Source organism: Pezoporus occidentalis, unplaced genomic scaffold, assembly GCF_034315485.1.
Source record: "Pezoporus occidentalis ecotype Australia unplaced genomic scaffold, CSIRO_AGI_Poc_V1 ctg57, whole genome shotgun sequence".
NCBI classification, from domain to species: domain Eukaryota; kingdom Metazoa; phylum Chordata; class Aves; order Psittaciformes; family Psittacidae; genus Pezoporus; species Pezoporus occidentalis.
In genome coordinates this window covers 3,828,124-3,846,792 of record NW_026915910.1, presented here as the reverse complement: position 1 = coordinate 3,846,792, position 18,669 = coordinate 3,828,124, and the positions used below count along the sequence as shown (strand labels likewise).

The 18,669-nt window shown below is 39.4% G+C and overlaps 1 protein-coding gene across 2 annotated transcripts in view; it reads left to right on the top strand.

The window, feature by feature from the left end:
• The window catches only part of CDC5L (cell division cycle 5 like), a 35,423-nt gene extending 17,217 nt beyond the window's left edge, over positions 1-18,206 (top strand). The window contains exons 12-16 of one of the 2 annotated variants that reach the window (XM_062638487.1): positions 207-287; positions 641-886; positions 3,477-3,674; positions 15,862-16,074; positions 17,736-18,206. In XM_062638487.1, coding sequence (XP_062494471.1) covers positions 207-287; positions 641-886; positions 3,477-3,674; positions 15,862-16,074; positions 17,736-17,840 — 843 coding nt within the window. In that variant the 3' untranslated portion in view covers positions 17,841-18,206. The remainder of the gene's footprint in view (positions 1-206; positions 288-640; positions 887-3,476; positions 3,675-15,861; positions 16,075-17,735) is intronic. The other variant, XM_062638488.1, reaches the window with a different exon arrangement.
• Positions 18,207-18,669: the final 463 nt, after the last annotated feature.

The following is an 18,669-nucleotide window of genomic DNA, read 5'->3' as shown; positions in this document are numbered from 1 at the left end:
ATATCTCTCCTCTTAGTCTGCTACACTCTTCCTGTTTAGAGGCACTAAATTATGATGTCATCACATTATTTAGCTCTGGCTTTTTAACATGAAGTCTTTAAGGAATCTTTGCTGTGGTAATTAATTAGTTTTTATATCATGTATATTTCTAGGAAGCATCTGATTGTACTCCAGTAGCTGGATTAACATTTAGCTTGTTTGTCTAGGCTCTCCGAGAGGCAGAACGTGTGAAAGAACTGAAAAGAATGCACAAAGCTGTTCAGAAGAATCTACCGCGACCTTCTGAAGTAAGTGGAAACAAAATATACTTTTAAGGAGAAAAAAATACAGAGGTTTTAACCATTATAGGAGGAAATACAGTCTAAGTAGATCATGAGAAAATGAAATCTCTATTTGATTATGCTGATTTCAGCATTATGGGAAACTTTTGCAGCAAAATTGTCTGAGGTATTTCATATTCACAAATGAAACCACAGTTGAGTGTTTGGGTTGCTGTATGTGTGTCACACTGCAAGGGATTTTGGCACCTCTTCTGCATGGATTAGCTCATATATAAAACTCGTATTCAGGTGGAGGTGTATAAATTTAATGTGATCTTTGGTGTATATGATATTTATGAACTTTTTTAATTCCTGGACAGGTTAATGAAACAATACTGAGACCCTTAAATGTGGAACCACCTCTAACAGACTTGCAGAAAAGTGAAGAGCTAATAAAGAAAGAGATGATTACTATGCTTCATTTTGATCTTTTACACCACCCATTTGGAGAACAGCCTAGTGGTAAGAAGGGAAAAGGCCCGGGATTTGGAAGCAACAATGCAGAACATATGGCTTACTTGGAACAAAATCCTTATGAGAAGTTCTCCAAAGAGGACCTCAAGAAGGTGAGAATTGTATGGCCTAATTACCAGTGACGTAATCTCTCCTTATGCCATGGTCATGTAATCTTGCAAATAAAGGTGAGCCTGCACAGAATTTAAATTGGAGATCTCCAGAGTATTGTATGAAGAGCTGTAAGGATAATTTAAGTGCACATTTTCTTTTCTGTGATCTTCTGTTAGTCTAGGCACTTAACAGAGTGATGAGGATGCTGTATTTGTCCAGAGACATTGTCTTTTTAATACAAATTTGGATGTGTTGTGTGATTGCTTGTCATTTTAAGTAAGGGTAGGAGCTGTAATGGCCCAATAGTTATCCAATTTAATTTACTATTCCTGGAAATTACTAAAACCATTATTAATGATTACTAAATCATTGAGGCTTTAACTAAGTGTGATGCCCACCTTCTGCTGCCTGTGTAGTTTGTTAATCCAGAATTCCTAAGTGTTTTTTTGTCAGTGCAAACTAAATATGGCAGTGATGGCCAGTTTATAACTTGAAGCAGCAAAACCAGTTGTTTAATTGTGCTTGTCAAGCTTGATCCAACAGATCTTTGCTAGTGCAGAGCCTGCTGGGCTACGCCAACTGATCTTAGAGCATACCTGGTTAAAAAGCGGGTGAATAGGGGGAATAGGTTTTTGCTGAATGAAATGAGTAGGCTGTCTGGGCACTCAGTCTGTTTAGCATTGTAATGCTGAGTTAAATAGCAGTCCTGCACCAAGGGTTCTGGTTTGGGTTGTTCATTTATATTTAAGCAGCTACAGATGTTGCCTTTTGTTGCCAAGTGACAGATGGACAGTTCAGACGCACAGTGCTGTGCTTAGTTCTTTCAAAGAGTTTCACCTGTGAAGTTGTGCCAGTAACCTTTGACCATATGCTTACAAGAATAAAAGTGAAAAGGACAAAATCGTATGCCACCAAGTCATCTATTTCATGCAGACTCCTGCTATCCAAGACTTGGATTCTGACAATAGCTGTGGTACCTTTACACCTAAATCCCATAGTACTGTAAAGATATACAAGCAGATTTTAAGTCTGACCATATCAGACCAAGGAATCAAGAGCCTAAAATGAGAAACACTGAACAGTATGTAGTTTCAGTTTGCTGTTAAATGGAAAATTATACTTGAAGATTTCTGAGCAGGAGAATTTAAAGATTGGAAAATACGGTTAGATCATGAATTTCACTGTCCTGCCAGTGTCAAATTGTTCCCTTAGGAACATTCTCTGAGTGTTTGCTTGTTTTGAAGTGCAATGAGAGTTGGGTTTTCTGTCACTTCCCTTGAAGACTATTACACAGTCCAGTAGTTTTTGTGTGGAAACTTTCTTCAGAATCTCTGCCTGATGGGCAGAAGTTTTTTGCATCCTTGCTCCTGCTTGCTCTCTAACTTTCAGCATATTTCCTCTTTGTCTAAAATCAAATTCAAACCAGAAAGTTTTCCTGTCTTTGAGCTCTCATCTGAGGCTTGCTTATTTTGCTTTACTTCTTCATTTGTTTTTAGAACATCTTCCCACTAAAATCCTTTAATAAAGTGTTCCTTTCTTTTCTGATATGTAGTGCTTGTTTCGAAAGGATTAGCAGTGTTGCTGAGCATGGTGTACTGAGCTGTTAGAGCTATAGAACAGTTGTGGTGCCACAATTAAATAGCCTTAAGTAGTTCTCGCAGTGTACAAATAGAAGCTGATTGAAAGTGAACCTTTCCAAGGTTCAGCTCTGTCAAGTGTGGTTAGAGAGCTCCTATTTTATTTGTCTCCACCATCAGGGACAACTGATTTATTTTCCTTTCTTCCGTATCTCTGGAATCATCCTATCTGGTGATACCTGAATTGCTTGATATGAAAATTTGTGATGCACATGTAAATGCTGTTGAGAGAGAGGACTTGCATTTATAATCAATGAAGTCCAGACTGGTGAAGATAGTTTAGGTTTTTAGTTACAAATAAAATGCAAAGGACCTGGGTGTCTCTGTAGTTTCATGGGCCAGGCTCTTTCTCAGAAATCTTAAAGGTTATGAGAACAACGTGAATCTTTTTATTTGACTGTAAGTTAATTTTGTAAACTAAACTGGAAACTGCAGAATGCTCATCTCACTAGTAGTTCTTCAGACACATAATCTGTGTTAAAGTCAGATATTTCTTGCAATGGAGCTTATGCAGCTCCATTATTTTTGAAGTTGATTTTCCAGGTTCTGTGGAAAAGGGCAAGGAAAAGGAAATGAGAAGTAATTTTTTGTTTCGTAGAACAGCTGCTTCTGTCTGTAGAGTTCTCCCTCCCCTAAAGATCTTTGCTTTTATCTCTTGTCTTCTGCCACAGGATGAAGGATCTAGCTGTGACACAGGGTTCATTAGCTACAGCAGTGTGATGTCAAGTTTGGCCAAATTATATAAAATGAGGGATAGTTGTGCTGTGAATAGCCTTCTAGCCTGGGTTTCATTTATAATCCACAGCATCTGTGTTAGATTTCATAGTTAGCTTAACCTGATGGTGAGCTTTTAGTATGAAAAAAGAAACTACCCCCATGAATTGCACACTGAAGAGGAATTTTCCTGTATCTTTTGTATTGTAACTGGTTTATTTCTCGTAATTTCCAACAGGCACAGGATCTACTGGCACAAGAGATGGAAGTGGTAAAGCAAGGAATGGGGCACGGAGAGCTCTCAAGTGAAGCTTATAACCAGGTGTGGGAAGAATGTTACAGTCAAGTGTTATACCTGCCTGGACAGAGCCGCTACACAAGAGCTAACTTGGCCAGCAAAAAAGACAGGATAGAGTCTCTTGAAAAGAGGCTTGAGGTCAGTGTCACTTTTGTTTTGCTTTTTGCACACCCCCCCTTTTTTTTTTTCTAAGTTTCTCCCCATGTGTTTTCTTTTTTTCTACGTAAGAGTTACAGAATTCTCTATTAATCATTCGGGTCCTTTGTTGAGGAATTTTCTGAGGGAGTTCATAGATGCCCTTGAGGTGTTCAAATCGCATTTTCTCACCCTCCTCCTTTTCTTAAAATACCCCCAGAGTATTCCCACACAGTTTCTCTTTGCACTATTAGCTGTAACACAGCTCGTCTCACCCACTTGATTCTCAACTGGAAAGCAGGTCAGGTTCTGCTCTCTCATAATTCCATGTGGATTTTTTGCTGTTTTCTTAATCTGCTATTAGCGGAACAAACACCTGATCTGTCTAGTTTCATGCTTTGTCCCTGTTAGTGACCAGTCTGAGATACTTCAGAGAAAGATGCTTAAACCCAACATCTCTGTGGCCAGACTCCTTTTAACTTCTCTTTCAGACTTCAGATTTGGTTTCTGATTGACTCTTCTGTATAGGTCCAGATAGTTCTGAATTCTCACCAGACTGGCATCCTCTGCTGATTCCAGTGATTCCCTCCAACAACAGTTGTACAGTGGATGTTTGTCATCCAATTTCAGTTAATCAGGAAATAATAACAGGCTTCCTTTTGAATGCATCTTAAACTCAAATTTTGAGTTTGCTGTTGTATGTTTTTGTAACTAATTTATTCTGCAAGTACTAAATGCCAGACTTCAGGTAGCAACATCTTGCCAGTGTGTCGCCTTACAGTCTGAGTCCTCTGTGCAGGGCACTGGTACTAAGGGACCAAGAACTGACCATCCTCCTCTGTTGAGTTACGGAGTAGTGTTCTCCAGTGTCAACATACTTGCATCAGTTTATTCAAAATGCAACTGTCACAGATCTTAACAAGCTGTTAAGATTTGGTGCCCTGGGATTGAGGGAGTTGGATGTGGAGAGGAAATAATTTGAAGTATGGGGGACTTAAGTAGAAGGTGAAAGTTCAAACACTTTGATACTGAATTCCTTTGCCCTGTGTGCCCTCTCTAGAGTTCCACCCAAACACTTCACCCAAAGCACACAAATATAGTGCTTTCATGATAAGAAGTAAGGTGGTTTTGAATGGTTTCTTACCACAGAATGCGTTTGTTCAGACTTGCAGGAATTCATATTAACTACTTTCCAAAATACCTTTTTAGCCCCAAAGCTTCCCAAAATTATGCAGCATCAGATTGTTATATATATAAAATATAAACATATTATTATTTCCATGGTGAAAGGAAACTTAAAAAGTTACTCTGTATTTGACATCAACATAGCTACTGTTGCTAGAAGAAAAAGTCTGCTCAAACAGCTACTACCACAGAAATGAGAGGCCAGAAACACTGAATTTTCACTTGATTCATGCACGTGAAATAAAGCGTGAATGTGTGTTTTGTAAAGTTTATCTGTCAAGAATGTCGTCCTGGTACAAACTCGACCATTGTTAGTCACCCCTTCGGTCCAGGAGGCGCTCGCCGACAGGTAGCTCGGTAGCCGGAGGGTGTTGATGCCGGTGCGCTTGTGTTGCTTCTGTTCCCCAGCAGAGAGCACCATTGCCCTGCCCAACGCTGCCCCTGCTTGAACGCTCTGCTCTGCTCAACTTTCGTCTCACCAAAACAGTGTGTGAGCGCAGCAGCAGCCAGCCTGCGCGGCAGCAGGGGCTGTGCTGGCGTCAGGCCAGCGATCGGAGGGCTGTACCTCATTTGTGTACAAATGCTTTTTGAAATTTAAATACCTCACGCCCAAAACTGCTTTAGAAGTGCATTATTAAAGTTGCAAAGTCAAATAGTCAAAGTCAGGAGATGCACAAACAGCCTTAATTTGCCTATGCACGTGCATTATGAGACAAACTTTAATTTCATTATTACAGCCTAGTTTTTCCACAGAGTCATTTACTGCACAGGGTGGATGGTATTTGCTTAGTGAGTAGCTATTGAATATTTTGTTTTCTCTTTATTGTTCAGTGTGTGGCCCTGTGCTTTTACGCTGCACACTATTTCTTGCAGTGGTTACTTCTGTGTGGGCTTTCTTGTGCTATTGGTTTTGGTTCATCTCCTCCCAATATTTGAATGAGTAGTTGGTAGTAGTGTGTTTATTAAGGATGTTGAAGAGAAGAAAGTTCAAGTCATCCATTCATCTGACTCCTGTTCTGTTTGTTCGTGCTGTAAGTGCTCGCTCTGCTCTGTAGTCAGAAGGCAGTTACTCAGGAAGCAAAATACAAATCCAAGGTCTTGCTGAGAAAAAAATATTGTTTCATTTGCTACCAGTGTTGCATGGGACTCCATGGGAAACAGTTAAAAAAATCCAGCTAGCTGTGCCTATGTTCAATTGCTGCAGTCAGGTGACTCCATGTGTCACTAATGCAGCTACATCTCCTCAGATTAGCTGAGAGCTTGGCGTGCCTCTAGACCAGGCTAATTATGTGTTGCATGTACTGTAAAGTGAGAGAAAAGCTTGTGTATGTGTTCAAAATACCACATACCTTAATTCAGTCAGGCACCCAGGGCCAGCAGAGCTGTCTGCGCCCTGCAGCTGCAGGTGCACTGCCTTTCACAACTCACTGTTGAGTGCAGGTGGACTCTGCGAAGCTAAATTTGAGCTGAAAATCTCTCCCAAGTGTGCGCAAAATGGAGTTTAGTGCAGCTCTGTTGCTTGACCTATTTAGAAGGCCCTTCCTAAAAGCAAGATACACGGTTTTGTAAGTATAGGTCACCAGCTGGATCATTTTTTAAATAAAAAGCATAGCAGTTTAATGAACAAATGAATATACAATGAGACAAGCACAGCAATTGTTTTTTTTCCTAACCCATTCTCAGCAATGGTAAAACCCACCTTTGTTTTAATGCTTTTCCAAAGAAAATTGAAAGCACTATCAGTTGAAATAGATATTTTAATGGGAAGTATCAAACAACCTTAATGAAAACCAGGAATATTAGCTCAGCTTTCAATACCCCAAGATACTTGCTTGTACTCTTTAACTTCCTTTGAGAGAAGAGTAGAAACTATAAAACAGAGTTTGCCAGCAACAGGAACTGATGTTGGTCAGCTTTTGGGGCTGCTTTTTCCCTTTCATATTGTACTAAGATCATTAGGAAAAAAAACATGACAGTTTAGTGACATTTGCTGGAGACAGCTGCACATTGGGTAGTCACTGTCTAATACTTCCATATGGGACTGCTTGCACCCTGCAGATCCTGTGCTAAAAAGCCAGCTATTTCTACTGCTGTCTTCATTGCTCAGAGATTTCTGTGTGGATTGATGGCGTGGACAAACAGTCATTTTTTCTCTAATTGGCTTGTTTTCACTGCCTGAGTGATTTAGTGATGGCAGCCTTGTATATGTTGACATGACATTTATCTTTTCTGAGATTGATAGTCATATCACAAACAGATTTGTGCTGTTACTGATGAACTTGAGGAGGCAAAGTGGAACAGTTGTGGAGAGCTTCTGTTTGGCTAGATATCCTATCCAGGATTCAGTGGCAGTAATGTACAACTCGGCAATAGTTTTAATACTGGAATGTACTCCTCTGTATTAGTAATAGTTTTCACTACTCCTTTATTTGGAGAGTTTTGGACTCTGAATATGTTACTTAACGTGGCTTAAGAGTGTTACCAAATTAGTACGCGAACTTTTTTGCATTACAGATGGGGAGTTTCAGGTCCATCCGAGTGAATCCCTGTGACCTCACTATGTGTCAGTGGTGCAGCATAGATTTGTTTGAATCCTGGTGGAATTTTCTGATCTGCCCAGTAGGTTCTAAAAGTCTAGTATACTTGTTCAAGGCTAGGCTACGCTACAGAGCTAGTAATTTCAGAAGTGGGAGTTTTCTGATGCTCAAAGTAATTTGCAATACCTGTACTCCCCTCTCTTCCAAGCAATATATTTATAAAGAAAAACATTCCTACCTAAGTTGTACATTAAACTAGGACCCTTATCAGATGAAATGAGGCAGTAGAGGTATCTATTTAACAAGGTAGTTACTTCCATTTCTAGTTCATAATGTAGAAACTTCCTTCCAGCATTACTTTTCCTTTGAAGATGGTTCATAAACTTGGCTTGCAGCATAAAAATATTTTTATTAAAACTGTGATAGTTAACATCGTCATCTCAGTTGCTTCCTGAATTATAAACACTATTGAAAGTCTACAGGGGAAGAAGCTTTAGTTACGCTGTGTACACAGAGCATAGTAAATCATCTTCTCTTTGCAGTATCCAAGATATACCAAGATGGTAATCTACCTGGCCGAAGTGTGCATTTTTGCTTTTAGTTGTAGCCCAAGTCCTCTGAATTAATTTACAATGAAAACCAGTTGCTTAGCTAGAGTTTTAGGGATTACCTAGTATACTCTCGCTTACTAGTTTATTGGAGACTGTGTTTTAATTTCTGTTTTAGTTTACATGCTTCTAAAGCTTCAGTTTCTTTTGAGTTTTTGGGTGTGCTGTTACTGAGAAAACACCAGGGGAAACTAAGAGAATGTGTAAGATTAGTAATAGGGATGTTACCCTTTAAAACACAGTGAAATCTCTGAGCAGTCTGCTTTTATGGTCACATGTATTCGTTTGTTGCCTGTGTTGCCCTTGCAGAATATGCTTTTATTTATAAGGTCTGTTGCAAACGTAAGTTGGCACCAGAGGATCACCTATGAGGGATGTTAGTTGTCCTCACTGGCAAGTTGTTCAGAATCTGATAGAGCTGACTGTTTATACAAGATCACTGTTGCAGTGTCTGATCTTTGCTTGATGTACAGTTGATCATCAAAGTAAGTGTATTTAGCAGTTCTGGAGGGTATATACTTCTCCTGGGTAACACAGATATATGGCACATCCCTTAGGAATTTACCAGTGTGTGAAAACACTTTTACTATATACAAGAATGGTTATCATGCGGTTTGTTCTATAGTTATCATGCGGTTTGTTCTATAGCCAGGATGTTTTAACATTTGACGCATTTGAAATTGGCAAACGTGATGCCCATATATAAGAAGGGCTGGAAGGAGGATCTGGGGAACAACAGGGCTCAGTCTGACCAGTGAAAAGGATGTGGGGGTTCAGTCAACAGTCTGCTCAACATGAACCAGCTTGTGCCCAGGTGGCAAAGAAGGGCAGCAGCACCCTGGCCTGTATTGGAAATAGTGTGACCACCAGGACTGGGTGATTGTCCCCTTGTATTTGGCAGTGGTGAGGCTGCATCTCAAATCCTGTGTTTAGTTTTGGGCTGCTCACTGCAGGAATGATACTGAGTTGCTGAAGTGTGTCCAGAGAAGGGCAGCGAAGCTGGTGAAGGTTCTGGAGCACAGGTTATGAGGAGCAGCTGAGGGAATTGGGGTTGTTTAGGCTGGAGAAAAGGAAGCTCAGGAGAGACCTTATCACCCTCTACAGGTATCTGAAAGGAGGTTGTAGTGAGGTGGGGTAGTCAGTTTCTTCTCGCAAGTAACAAGCAGTGAGAGGAAGTGGCCTCATGTTGTGCCAGGGAAAGTTTAGTTTGGGTATTAGGAAATTGTCTTCACTGAAAGGGTTGTCTCATGGTGAAACAGGCTTGCCCTGGAACAAACTGCTACTTATTTTTGTCCGGCTGCCACCTGCCATTCCCGGTAACCTTGTACCCATGCTCTTGTAACTATGTGGTAATCTGGATCAGTTCATTGAATTGGCTGAAAACAAAGTAATTTTAGATTAAGCAGCAGACCCCTTTCCAGAGGAGCTGGATATTGGATCAGCTTAGCTGTAATATACATCACGTCTTTGCTTTCAGAATTTTAGAGTATTTGTGAGATCTACAGTGGAGGTAATGCATAACCTATAATGAGGAAAGTAATAAAAGTTTTTGTATTGCCAAGGATAACTTATGTCTACAATAAGAAAAAAATGACAGGGAAGATAAATGGATTTAGCCAAAAAGCTTGTGTTTTCTTTCTAGCACAGGTGAATATTTGCCTGTTTTTGAGCAAGTCCCATGAGTTCAGATTTGATACACCTTATTTTAGCCTCCTACCTAAACAAAGTTGCAATTGCCTTAGGTTCTCTTCAGTAAAGATGAGGTACCTCCTGAAAGCAGCTTGGCCCATTTTAGAGTTGAATTTCCCTCCGAGTTTTCTTTCCTGTGGTTTTTTTTTTTGTTGTTGTTGTTGTTGTTTTGTTTTTTTATTTAATTATTAGAGAGGCATTTACAGCACCTCAGAGGAGCAAAACAAAACTAAGTCTGAGGAAAATGCTACTAGTTGATTTCATACCAGTTCTCTTATTATTGACTTTGGGACCTTTGAAAGGAAGCAGATAACTGTCAGTAAGAGGGTTCTTCATATTCTTTTTTTTCTGTGATCTTGCCTATGAGTCTGAAATTTGTCTTCAAATTGGATTGTTGTGCTAGCCTTCCAAGTCATCATTTTTGTGGTGCTGGATAACTTTGTATAGAAAAAAAAAGTCTTTTTCTACATGTTCTCCGTCTAGAGTATTCCCAAACATTGGAAATGAGCAATAAAATAGTTCTTTAAAAATAATCTTAGACTGCATAGTAGTTACTTTTTTTTTGTCCATTTTTCATAGTATGGTGGGAGGTTTTTTCCTTCCATGTCTTGATGGAAACCATAGATTCCTCTGTGGTGGTTGGTGAAATCAGGATTTCCTACTTCCAGCCTGTCCTAATATGAGCAGTGTCAGAATGTGTGAATGTCAGGCCCTCATGAGTTGCTGCTAAGTAACTTGCTTCATTTATATCTGTTGTTAGCTGCAGTACCGGTGACTCATCATGCAGGCTTCTCATGGCACTTCTGGTATGTATTGAGAGGGAGGCAGTTTGTTAACTTGTTTATTGCATGACCTTGACAAGACTTGTTAGCCTTTTCTCTGGAAGAGACCAGTACAAGAACTCTGGGCTTGCAGTGATAATTTTTGAAGGTAACTACACTGTGCTTACTGCCATATTATCTCATCAGATACAGTAGTAACCCATGTTGCTTACAGTTAATCAAAGCTGTTAGTCCGAGGTAGCTGTTGCTGTCTGTGATCATACTGTGGGTTTTTTGGTTTGGCTTGTTGGTCGGTTTTGGGTTTGTTTGTAAAGAGTTTTCAGAAAAGCTTAGTAACAATAAATTGTTTGATGTTCTTAAACTGTGCTTTTCTAGACATGTTTCTACTGTGATTGTTATATACGATATCACTGATAATATTGCTAGTCTTAGAAACATTTCTGAAATAAAAATATTCAAAGTGGGATTTAACATCATTGTTGTAGATCAGCAGTGACTGCTAACAATGTGGTAACTTTCTGGATTATTCTAGTTCTAGATAGTTGGATGCTGTGAGCTTCCTGTGGGAGCATTTGCTTTTGATGTACCCTGTGCTGTGTTTACTCAGCAGTCCTACCAGTTCATGTCATGACATTTGAAAGCTAATTGCCATAATTTCTGAAACATAGTTCACATGGAGATTGCTCTTGAGTTTTGTTTTAACTATGAGAATAGCTTTCTGCAGATATCAGTAGGTTGTAATACATAATCTATGTAGCAAAGTGCAATATAGGAATTTAGGTTGAGGCTTCCCTATTAAAATGGGGAAAGGTAGCTTTATATTTCCATGCAAGCTTTGAACATTTGGTCTAGTTTTGATTGCAAAGTTGCAGTTGCGCACCGGCAGTGCCTTAATTTAAGGATCACCTGTGACCAGATCTTTCCATGAGAAAATTTGTTGTCACCTGAAAGTTACATGCTCTGTCCTCTTTTGACTGCTCTGCTAGTAATTAGCACCTTTTCTTAATGATCTTCATACCCCCTTGTGTGTTAAGTAAGCATCTTCAGTGTTGCAGCAGCGCACTGAAGCTGTGTCAAACCATGGAGTGGTTTCAGTTGATGAGTTGAGCTGATGTGAGTGTTGATGTCAGTTTGATAGATTTGAGACCATGCTGTTCTACTCTGGGAATGCAATTTTTTGTTTGATAGTAACCCCAAGCCTCAGTTTCCAGCAGAGTTCAGTATTATTTTTTTACTAACTCAGAGGTAAGAGGCAGGCTCTACAGAGAGTGTTGACTGGTCAACTGTAGACAGATAGAGCAGTGTTTCAAGCCAAAAAAACGGAAAATTCTGTCCAAGAGCATGGAAGTGGAAAAATATTTTTAAGTAGAGCAATTTGTTTAATTTTAGTAGAGCAATTTTTGTTTAAAAACGTGCTATTGTAGAGTGCACACTCAAGCTTATAAAGACAGATTATACACAGAGGATACCCCAGCGTTACAATCATCGTTGTCCTTGGGATGGTTTGAAGTGCTGGTGTAACCTGGTGTTGGGCAGAAGGCTGTCATCTGAGTGTGTATTGTCTCATTCCAGCTACTCTGCCTGACTGAGCCAATATGAGGCAAGTTCACAAACCCTGCTACTTAAATAAAGTTAAACCAGCTCCTGCCAGCAGAATTGAGTATGGGAGGGCCTCTTGTGGGTCTGAGGTAAGGAAGGAAGTTATAGTAACATTTGGAGTAGTCCTGTATAGATTCTGAAAGTAACCTATTCAGCCAGCGTAGTTGAAGCTGGCAGAGGATTTCTCTGGACAAGCTAAGCAGCTTTATAATATGTTGATTCTCCAAGGTCAAGGAGCAAGTTGGTTTACTTTTAACTATGGCCCTGGTAAGAACATGCAGCAGTTTTCTGTCATGCTTTTTATCCATCAGTCATGATTAAGAAAATCAATGAGAAGACAAGAGAGCTTAATGCTGTTTAAGGATTACCAGAAGGTCCGCATTTAATGGACACAAACAGTCAGTAAAGGGAAAACCAATGCTTTTGAATTGAACTGAGGAGGGGGGTCCTCAGTGAAATAAGGAATGTGAAAATTCAGTTTTGAGTGCACTTGAGCCATTCCTTCCTCAGGGCCAGTTATTCTTAAATCTTTCCTGGTGCGTGTTTGTTCTCATAGCAGTCTTCCCTGTTCTTTGTTGTCCTTAGTGAAACCTTCCAAGTAACCAAGAATTCCATGCGAAATTTAAATCCCTCTTCCTTTCTCAGTGGACATAAGAACAGACTAATTTTTCACAATGATCTTGGGGATATTTAAAACATGTTGTTGTGTCTCTTCTTAATTTTCCCTATTTTTTGTAAGGTGGAGGAAAAAAACTCAAACAAAAAAAAAAACAACAAAAGATCTACCCTGTTTTTTCAGTCAGTCTCCCTTTTCTAGGTCCTGTTTTATAAACCTCTGATTATGTCTATTGCTGTGTTCTGTTTTCTCTTGTTTGGATCTCTAGTGTAGTATTGGAAATTGAACACAACTCTACGAGGCCTGAGGGAAGGCTTTTTTGTGGGGATTTGGGATGGGATGAGGCTCTCATGCTTGCCCTAACATCATATATCATCCTACCCCGTGTCTGTACATTCTGTTCTTGTTTTGCTATAGCTGGTACAGAAGTCAGCAGAACCAAAGCTGGCCCAGGAGCAGCACAAAATAAATAACAAAGTGGAGAAATCTGTCAAAAGTCTTTAGTTTTCTGCTAGGTTCAAATGGTTGTCAGATTTTACTGAAATCTGTTTCTTAGCTTTAAGCAAATAATGTAGACTACCGTTTAAACACACCTCTTCATAACTGCTTGGAATTTTTAGCTTGGTATCTGATCCTTAAAATTTTACGAAGCTTGAGCTAAAATTATATGCAGTTGTTGGCATTAATGCAGCAGTCAGCAATTTTGAATAAATAGTATTTGTTACAAAAGCTAAGACCTCTTTTTGACCTTTTCATAGTAGGTCCTAAAATCTTGTAGTTGGGAGGGGGGAGGAAAGGTGGTGAGTGTTCGCATTTCTCTCTATAAGCAGAGAAGGACGAAAGGGCTGTTATTTCTTGTGATAGATACTTGCGAGGCTTTTTTCTCCCCCAGTAACACACCCTCCCACCCCCCCCCACCTCCGCCCCCGCCAGTAGAAAAGCAAGGTCTGAATAGCAGTATAAAACCTACAGAGCTCTAGTAGTTGAATCTATACCCAGATCAACTTAGAAATATCAACTCCAGTTCTTGTCTGAAAATTTCAGGAGTGTTTAAGTAGTCAGGGTCTGATACTATAATATTACAGTTGAACTGGATTTTTTTTTTTCTTGGAGGAAAAAAAGCTTTATTATATCTCGTACATTAAAACAGTACACACTTAGAGTGGGATTGATCCACCTGACCTTAGGTAATGCTGTCTGAGCAAGCCATCTGTCCTCCCATATTCGTCAGTGAAGAGCACTTCAGTAGCATGCTTCTTCTCATTCTGAGGCCCTGGATCAGATGATACATGCTTTAGAGTTGCCAGTTTGTCTTCTGGTTATGGAAAGATCTCGGGCAGCAAGCTCAGATGTTGATGTCTAAAGCTGAGAAAAGTGAATCCCAGCTCAAGTGTGTAAAAGTGTGAGACCATCCCAGAGCATGAGACGGTACTGCCACTGCTACTGGTGATGCTTAGAGAATACAGGTAATTCAAGACTTATAACTGCAGTGCCCTGATCCAGTCTCTTTTCTGTATGGTGGAGATAGTGCTTATAACTGTATTTCATGTACTCAGTATTTAACATTTTATTAGAAAATCTGGTTATTGACAGATCATCCCTCAGGACAACAGAATAGTTGAACTTTTCTAAATGGTCTTTTTTAATCTGTTCTAGGAGACTGACATTCTGATTGCAGTTTCATTTCACACCAAGCATACTTTATGTTGTCTATAATGCTGTGAAGCAACATGGGACAATTGATCTTTGTTACATTAGACCTCTGTTATAAATAAATTTCTGTTTGCCTGTGCATCCATCTGTTCCACGATCTCTAAATGTCAGTGGCTCTCAACACACATTTTTCATCCAAGAAATAGTAATTGGAAAATAGTTAATTTACTGCACAGCTGTATTTGTTGTTGCAGTAATAGCATATTATTTACCACTGGAAACATTCAAAGCTTTCATACTTTTCCATTAGAGAGTATCCTCACAAATCCCTAATCTATTTATTTAATTTTCTCTAGATTTATATAAATATTGAAAAAGAGGCGCCTTTCTGTATGCTTAAAGCACCTTGGGCATAGCTTAAGTCTACATTGCAAACAGAAACTGAAAGGCATAGCAGTCTGGGTCTCTCTCCCCAGGAGCAAACTAGACAGCTCAGAAAGTCAAATTTCTCTTTCACTCACCCATTAACAGTTTGCTCCCTTGACCATTCACTTTGTTTATCTCTGCACCACCTACTAAAACTGTTTCAAGTGAGTGAATAAATTGTTAAGGAGTAGGGCATTTCACAGAAACATACAGCTGTATGATAGAGCATGTGTTATTAAAGTTGGGATGGTTGAAAGGTTGATGAAATGTGTTTTGCAATAGCTTGGAGCATAAGACTGTGATGGCTGTGCTGGTCCTAGTGGCTGAGGTTGGCTGGCTGACTGTAGTTACAGCTGTAAAGAACAGATAGGAAAGTAGTTCCTTCCCAGTGCAGTTTAGTTTAATTGGTAAAAGATGATACCTTGGGTAATTGTAGAGTTCAAAGCAGTGAAACCTTCTTGGTTTTGGTTAATCAGGGTAAGTCCTTTGCATATGAGAACGATCACCAGCAAAGCTTTGATTTTTTTTTTTAAGAAATGAGGCAGGGTAGGTGATTCAGCCTCTGTGGTTCTGAGTTTTATCATAGAATCACAGAATGTCTTTTTACTATATGAAATATGATTTAGATGAATGTTGTTAGAATAGACAGAGGGATTGAAAGATGTAGCTGCTTTTGCAGACTAAGAATATAATTTGGAAAAGGAGGAATGTAATACCTTGATTTAGTTTTACTTTACTAAAGCATAGAACATCTCCTGTGTAAGCGGGATGTGGCATAGCAAGCTGACATGTGACTCGGCTGCTTAGTTAACTCAGCAACTGCAGCAACTCCTGTCTGTAAGGCGATACTCAGATCGTGTGTCATCACCCCTGTTTTGACTGTTCATCCCCCAGAATAATCTATTTACATTGTAAGGCTTTTAATCCAGAAATTTAGGTTGTTGTAAAATCTGCAGTATGATTTGTTAATAGAAATCGAAGAACTCAATCAACTTGATGGAGTTCCACAGATATATTTTTGCTACTTTTTTGGTTTGTTTTGTTTGGCTTTTGAATTCTGGGTAGATAAAACAATTCTTGGGTTCTTTCTGACAGATAAACAGAGGTCACATGACAACTGAAGCGAAGAGGGCTGCCAAGATGGAGAAAAAGCTGAAGATCTTGCTTGGTGGTTATCAGTCTCGGGCAATGGGCCTCATCAAACAGTTGAATGATTTGTGGGACCAAATTGAACAGGCACATCTGGAGCTACGTACATTCGAGGAACTGAAGAAACATGAAGATGCTGCAATCCCTCGGAGACTGGAGGTGGGATTCCTAAATGTAACATGTTAGGTCAAATACAGGCGCTTTGTGGAAAAGATGTTTTTACAAGGCTCTGAGGTTCACAGCCTGAGTTTGTATCAAGTTTTTAATGGTCTTTTAAAATTATACTTTTGGCTATGACCTGACTCCTCTGCTGTTCATTTCAATATCAAAGATTCTCTGATACATATATTAGAAGCTGGGACTAATCTACTAGTGTGTTCTTTAAATTTGTTTTTATTCTGTTTCCTTGTGTGGTTTATTTTATTAATCTTCTGCAATGCAAATCAGCAGAAGTTCCATATCTATCTTAATTTGGCTTGTCTTGTTTTTAATTACTGTCAGAACTTAAGGTAGATCTGAAACTTCCTTAAAAGTCAAGGGACCAAATGCCAACATACTACAGGAGATTCTCCTTTCTTTTCAAATGTTAATTATATTACTCCCTGAAGCTAACATTGTCATTGGACTTGCAGGTGGGTGGACTTCTGGAAAGCCAGTACTGAAATGGAGTTATTGTACTGATTTAAACATGGGTCGCTGTTTCAGAAGCTGAGCGGTTGTTCTGTAGTTATTGTTTTGAGCCATCCTCGGTGTTCAGGCCATTTGCCTGTGGTCCTGTTGCTAACTAACAACGTTTGCATGTGGACCTCCTGATAATGCCACCTGCCTTACTGGCCTCTAACTGGTTGGCATGGCTTTTAAGAAGCAAGATAACTTTCTCTTAAGCAGCCTTAACTTCAGCCAGGAACTAGCAGAAATAGTCTGAGATACATGAAAACAGTGCCTCAGACCCACCGCCCGTAGTTAAGGGTCTCCTGGATATTCTACGCTTTATTCGGCTAACAAGGCAGCCCTCAACCAAGATGCAGTCTTAGGCTTGAGCCAGTGCCAGGCTTGCTTTCCAAGAAACAAGTACTCAACGTAATTTTGAGTCTCAGATCTTCCCAACCACTTGCTAAAAAAAAGATAAAATATATCAATTCCAAAAACTGTTCTTATGAAGACTGCAAATGCTCATAGATGTGTTTGCAAATTCAGAAGTGATTGTTTTAGTGAAAGTTAACAGTAAAAATGTATTAAATAGCTTGATAGCTACTAATAGCACCTGGTATTAGTAAATGGGACTTTACCCAGGGATGATCCTCAGAATACATTTACTGCCTCTCCTGAAACTAAAGTGAAGGGAGATGAAATGAACTGGCAACTGGCAGTTTTAGAAGAAGCAGTAGTTCTTCATGCCTTATGTAGTTAGTGGAAGAAGGCCTGTAGAAGGCCTTGTTGCAGGAAGCAGGGTTGATTAAGAAGGTTACCCAAAAAATGTTTTGAACAAACTCATGGAAGAAGAATCCATGGATAACTGTTAAATTCAATACTTGTGTCAAGTTTCCTATTTGAAATCTCTCCTTTTGAGGCATTTAATATTAACTGTTGTCAAAAACAGGTTAGGATACCTGACATTTGAAATAAAGTAACTGTGATTCTTGATGCTCTCATCAACTTCTCTGTTTTACATTTATATTTAAAATAGGTAATTTTAGTGGTGTCTTACCTCAGTTCTGACCACTTCCTCTGAAGGAACTAAAATACAACCCTTGGTAAAGATCTTCATCTTGTGACCGTTGGAAAAACTGACTGGTTTCTTAATTATGTTTTCCTTGCAGTGTCTGAAGGAAGATGTGCAACGGCAGCAGGAGAGAGAAAAGGAGCTCCAGCAGAGATTTGCTGACTTCATGTTGGATAAAGAGACATTTCAAGCAAAGTATTAAAGCACAGAATTCCATTCATCGCTGATGTAACATTTTTAAGGTGTACAGATACTTCTCCAGCAGCTCTTACTACTGTACTGCAGAAATCAAATGTAGTCTGCTCTTTGCATCTTGTCAAGTTTTGTTCATTTAGTGGACTATTCAAAATGCTCTATGTATGAATGTCTTTGGCCAAAATTAAAAATCGAATTGAAATGGCCAAAATTTTATTAAAAGAAAAAAAAAAAATCACTTTGCTATGATTTTAGTTATGTCTTCATTTGCTAGGGTTATCACATTATTCCTAGTGTTTTACCAGTCTTAAAACTTGTAAGATACATGCCTGCAGAATAATGTCTTTGGAATAAATATGGAATGTTAAAAAATGAGATACAAAATGCCTGTCTTTCAACTAAAATCGAATCTTCCCCTATCCCGGGCCTCTTGTGTTTCTGGTAGATTGTCTTTCTTCCCTTTCTTTGCTGCTGCTTTTTATTTCCCAAGGCTGTAATTTGTAGTAGAAAGGACGTGTGTGGGATAATTGCAGTCCATGTAATAATCTTTTCATGGTGCATGTTCCTTCCATCTGGTTGATGAACCTTTTTCTGCTTTTATACAGTGTGCAGAAGAACTTGGGTAACATCACAGATCTACCTTGGCCCAGACCTTGTGGATGATGGATGTGGGGACTACATCCATACTCTTACACACCACAAGCACTGGAACTCAGCTGCTTGTTGTGTTCAGTTTTTAGCATTGTCCTTTGCTCTGTTCTGGCTCTGATCAGCTCGTGTCTTCAGAGCACCTCCAGGTCACGGTTTGTGAATTAGTGTAGGCCAGGGACACTGGG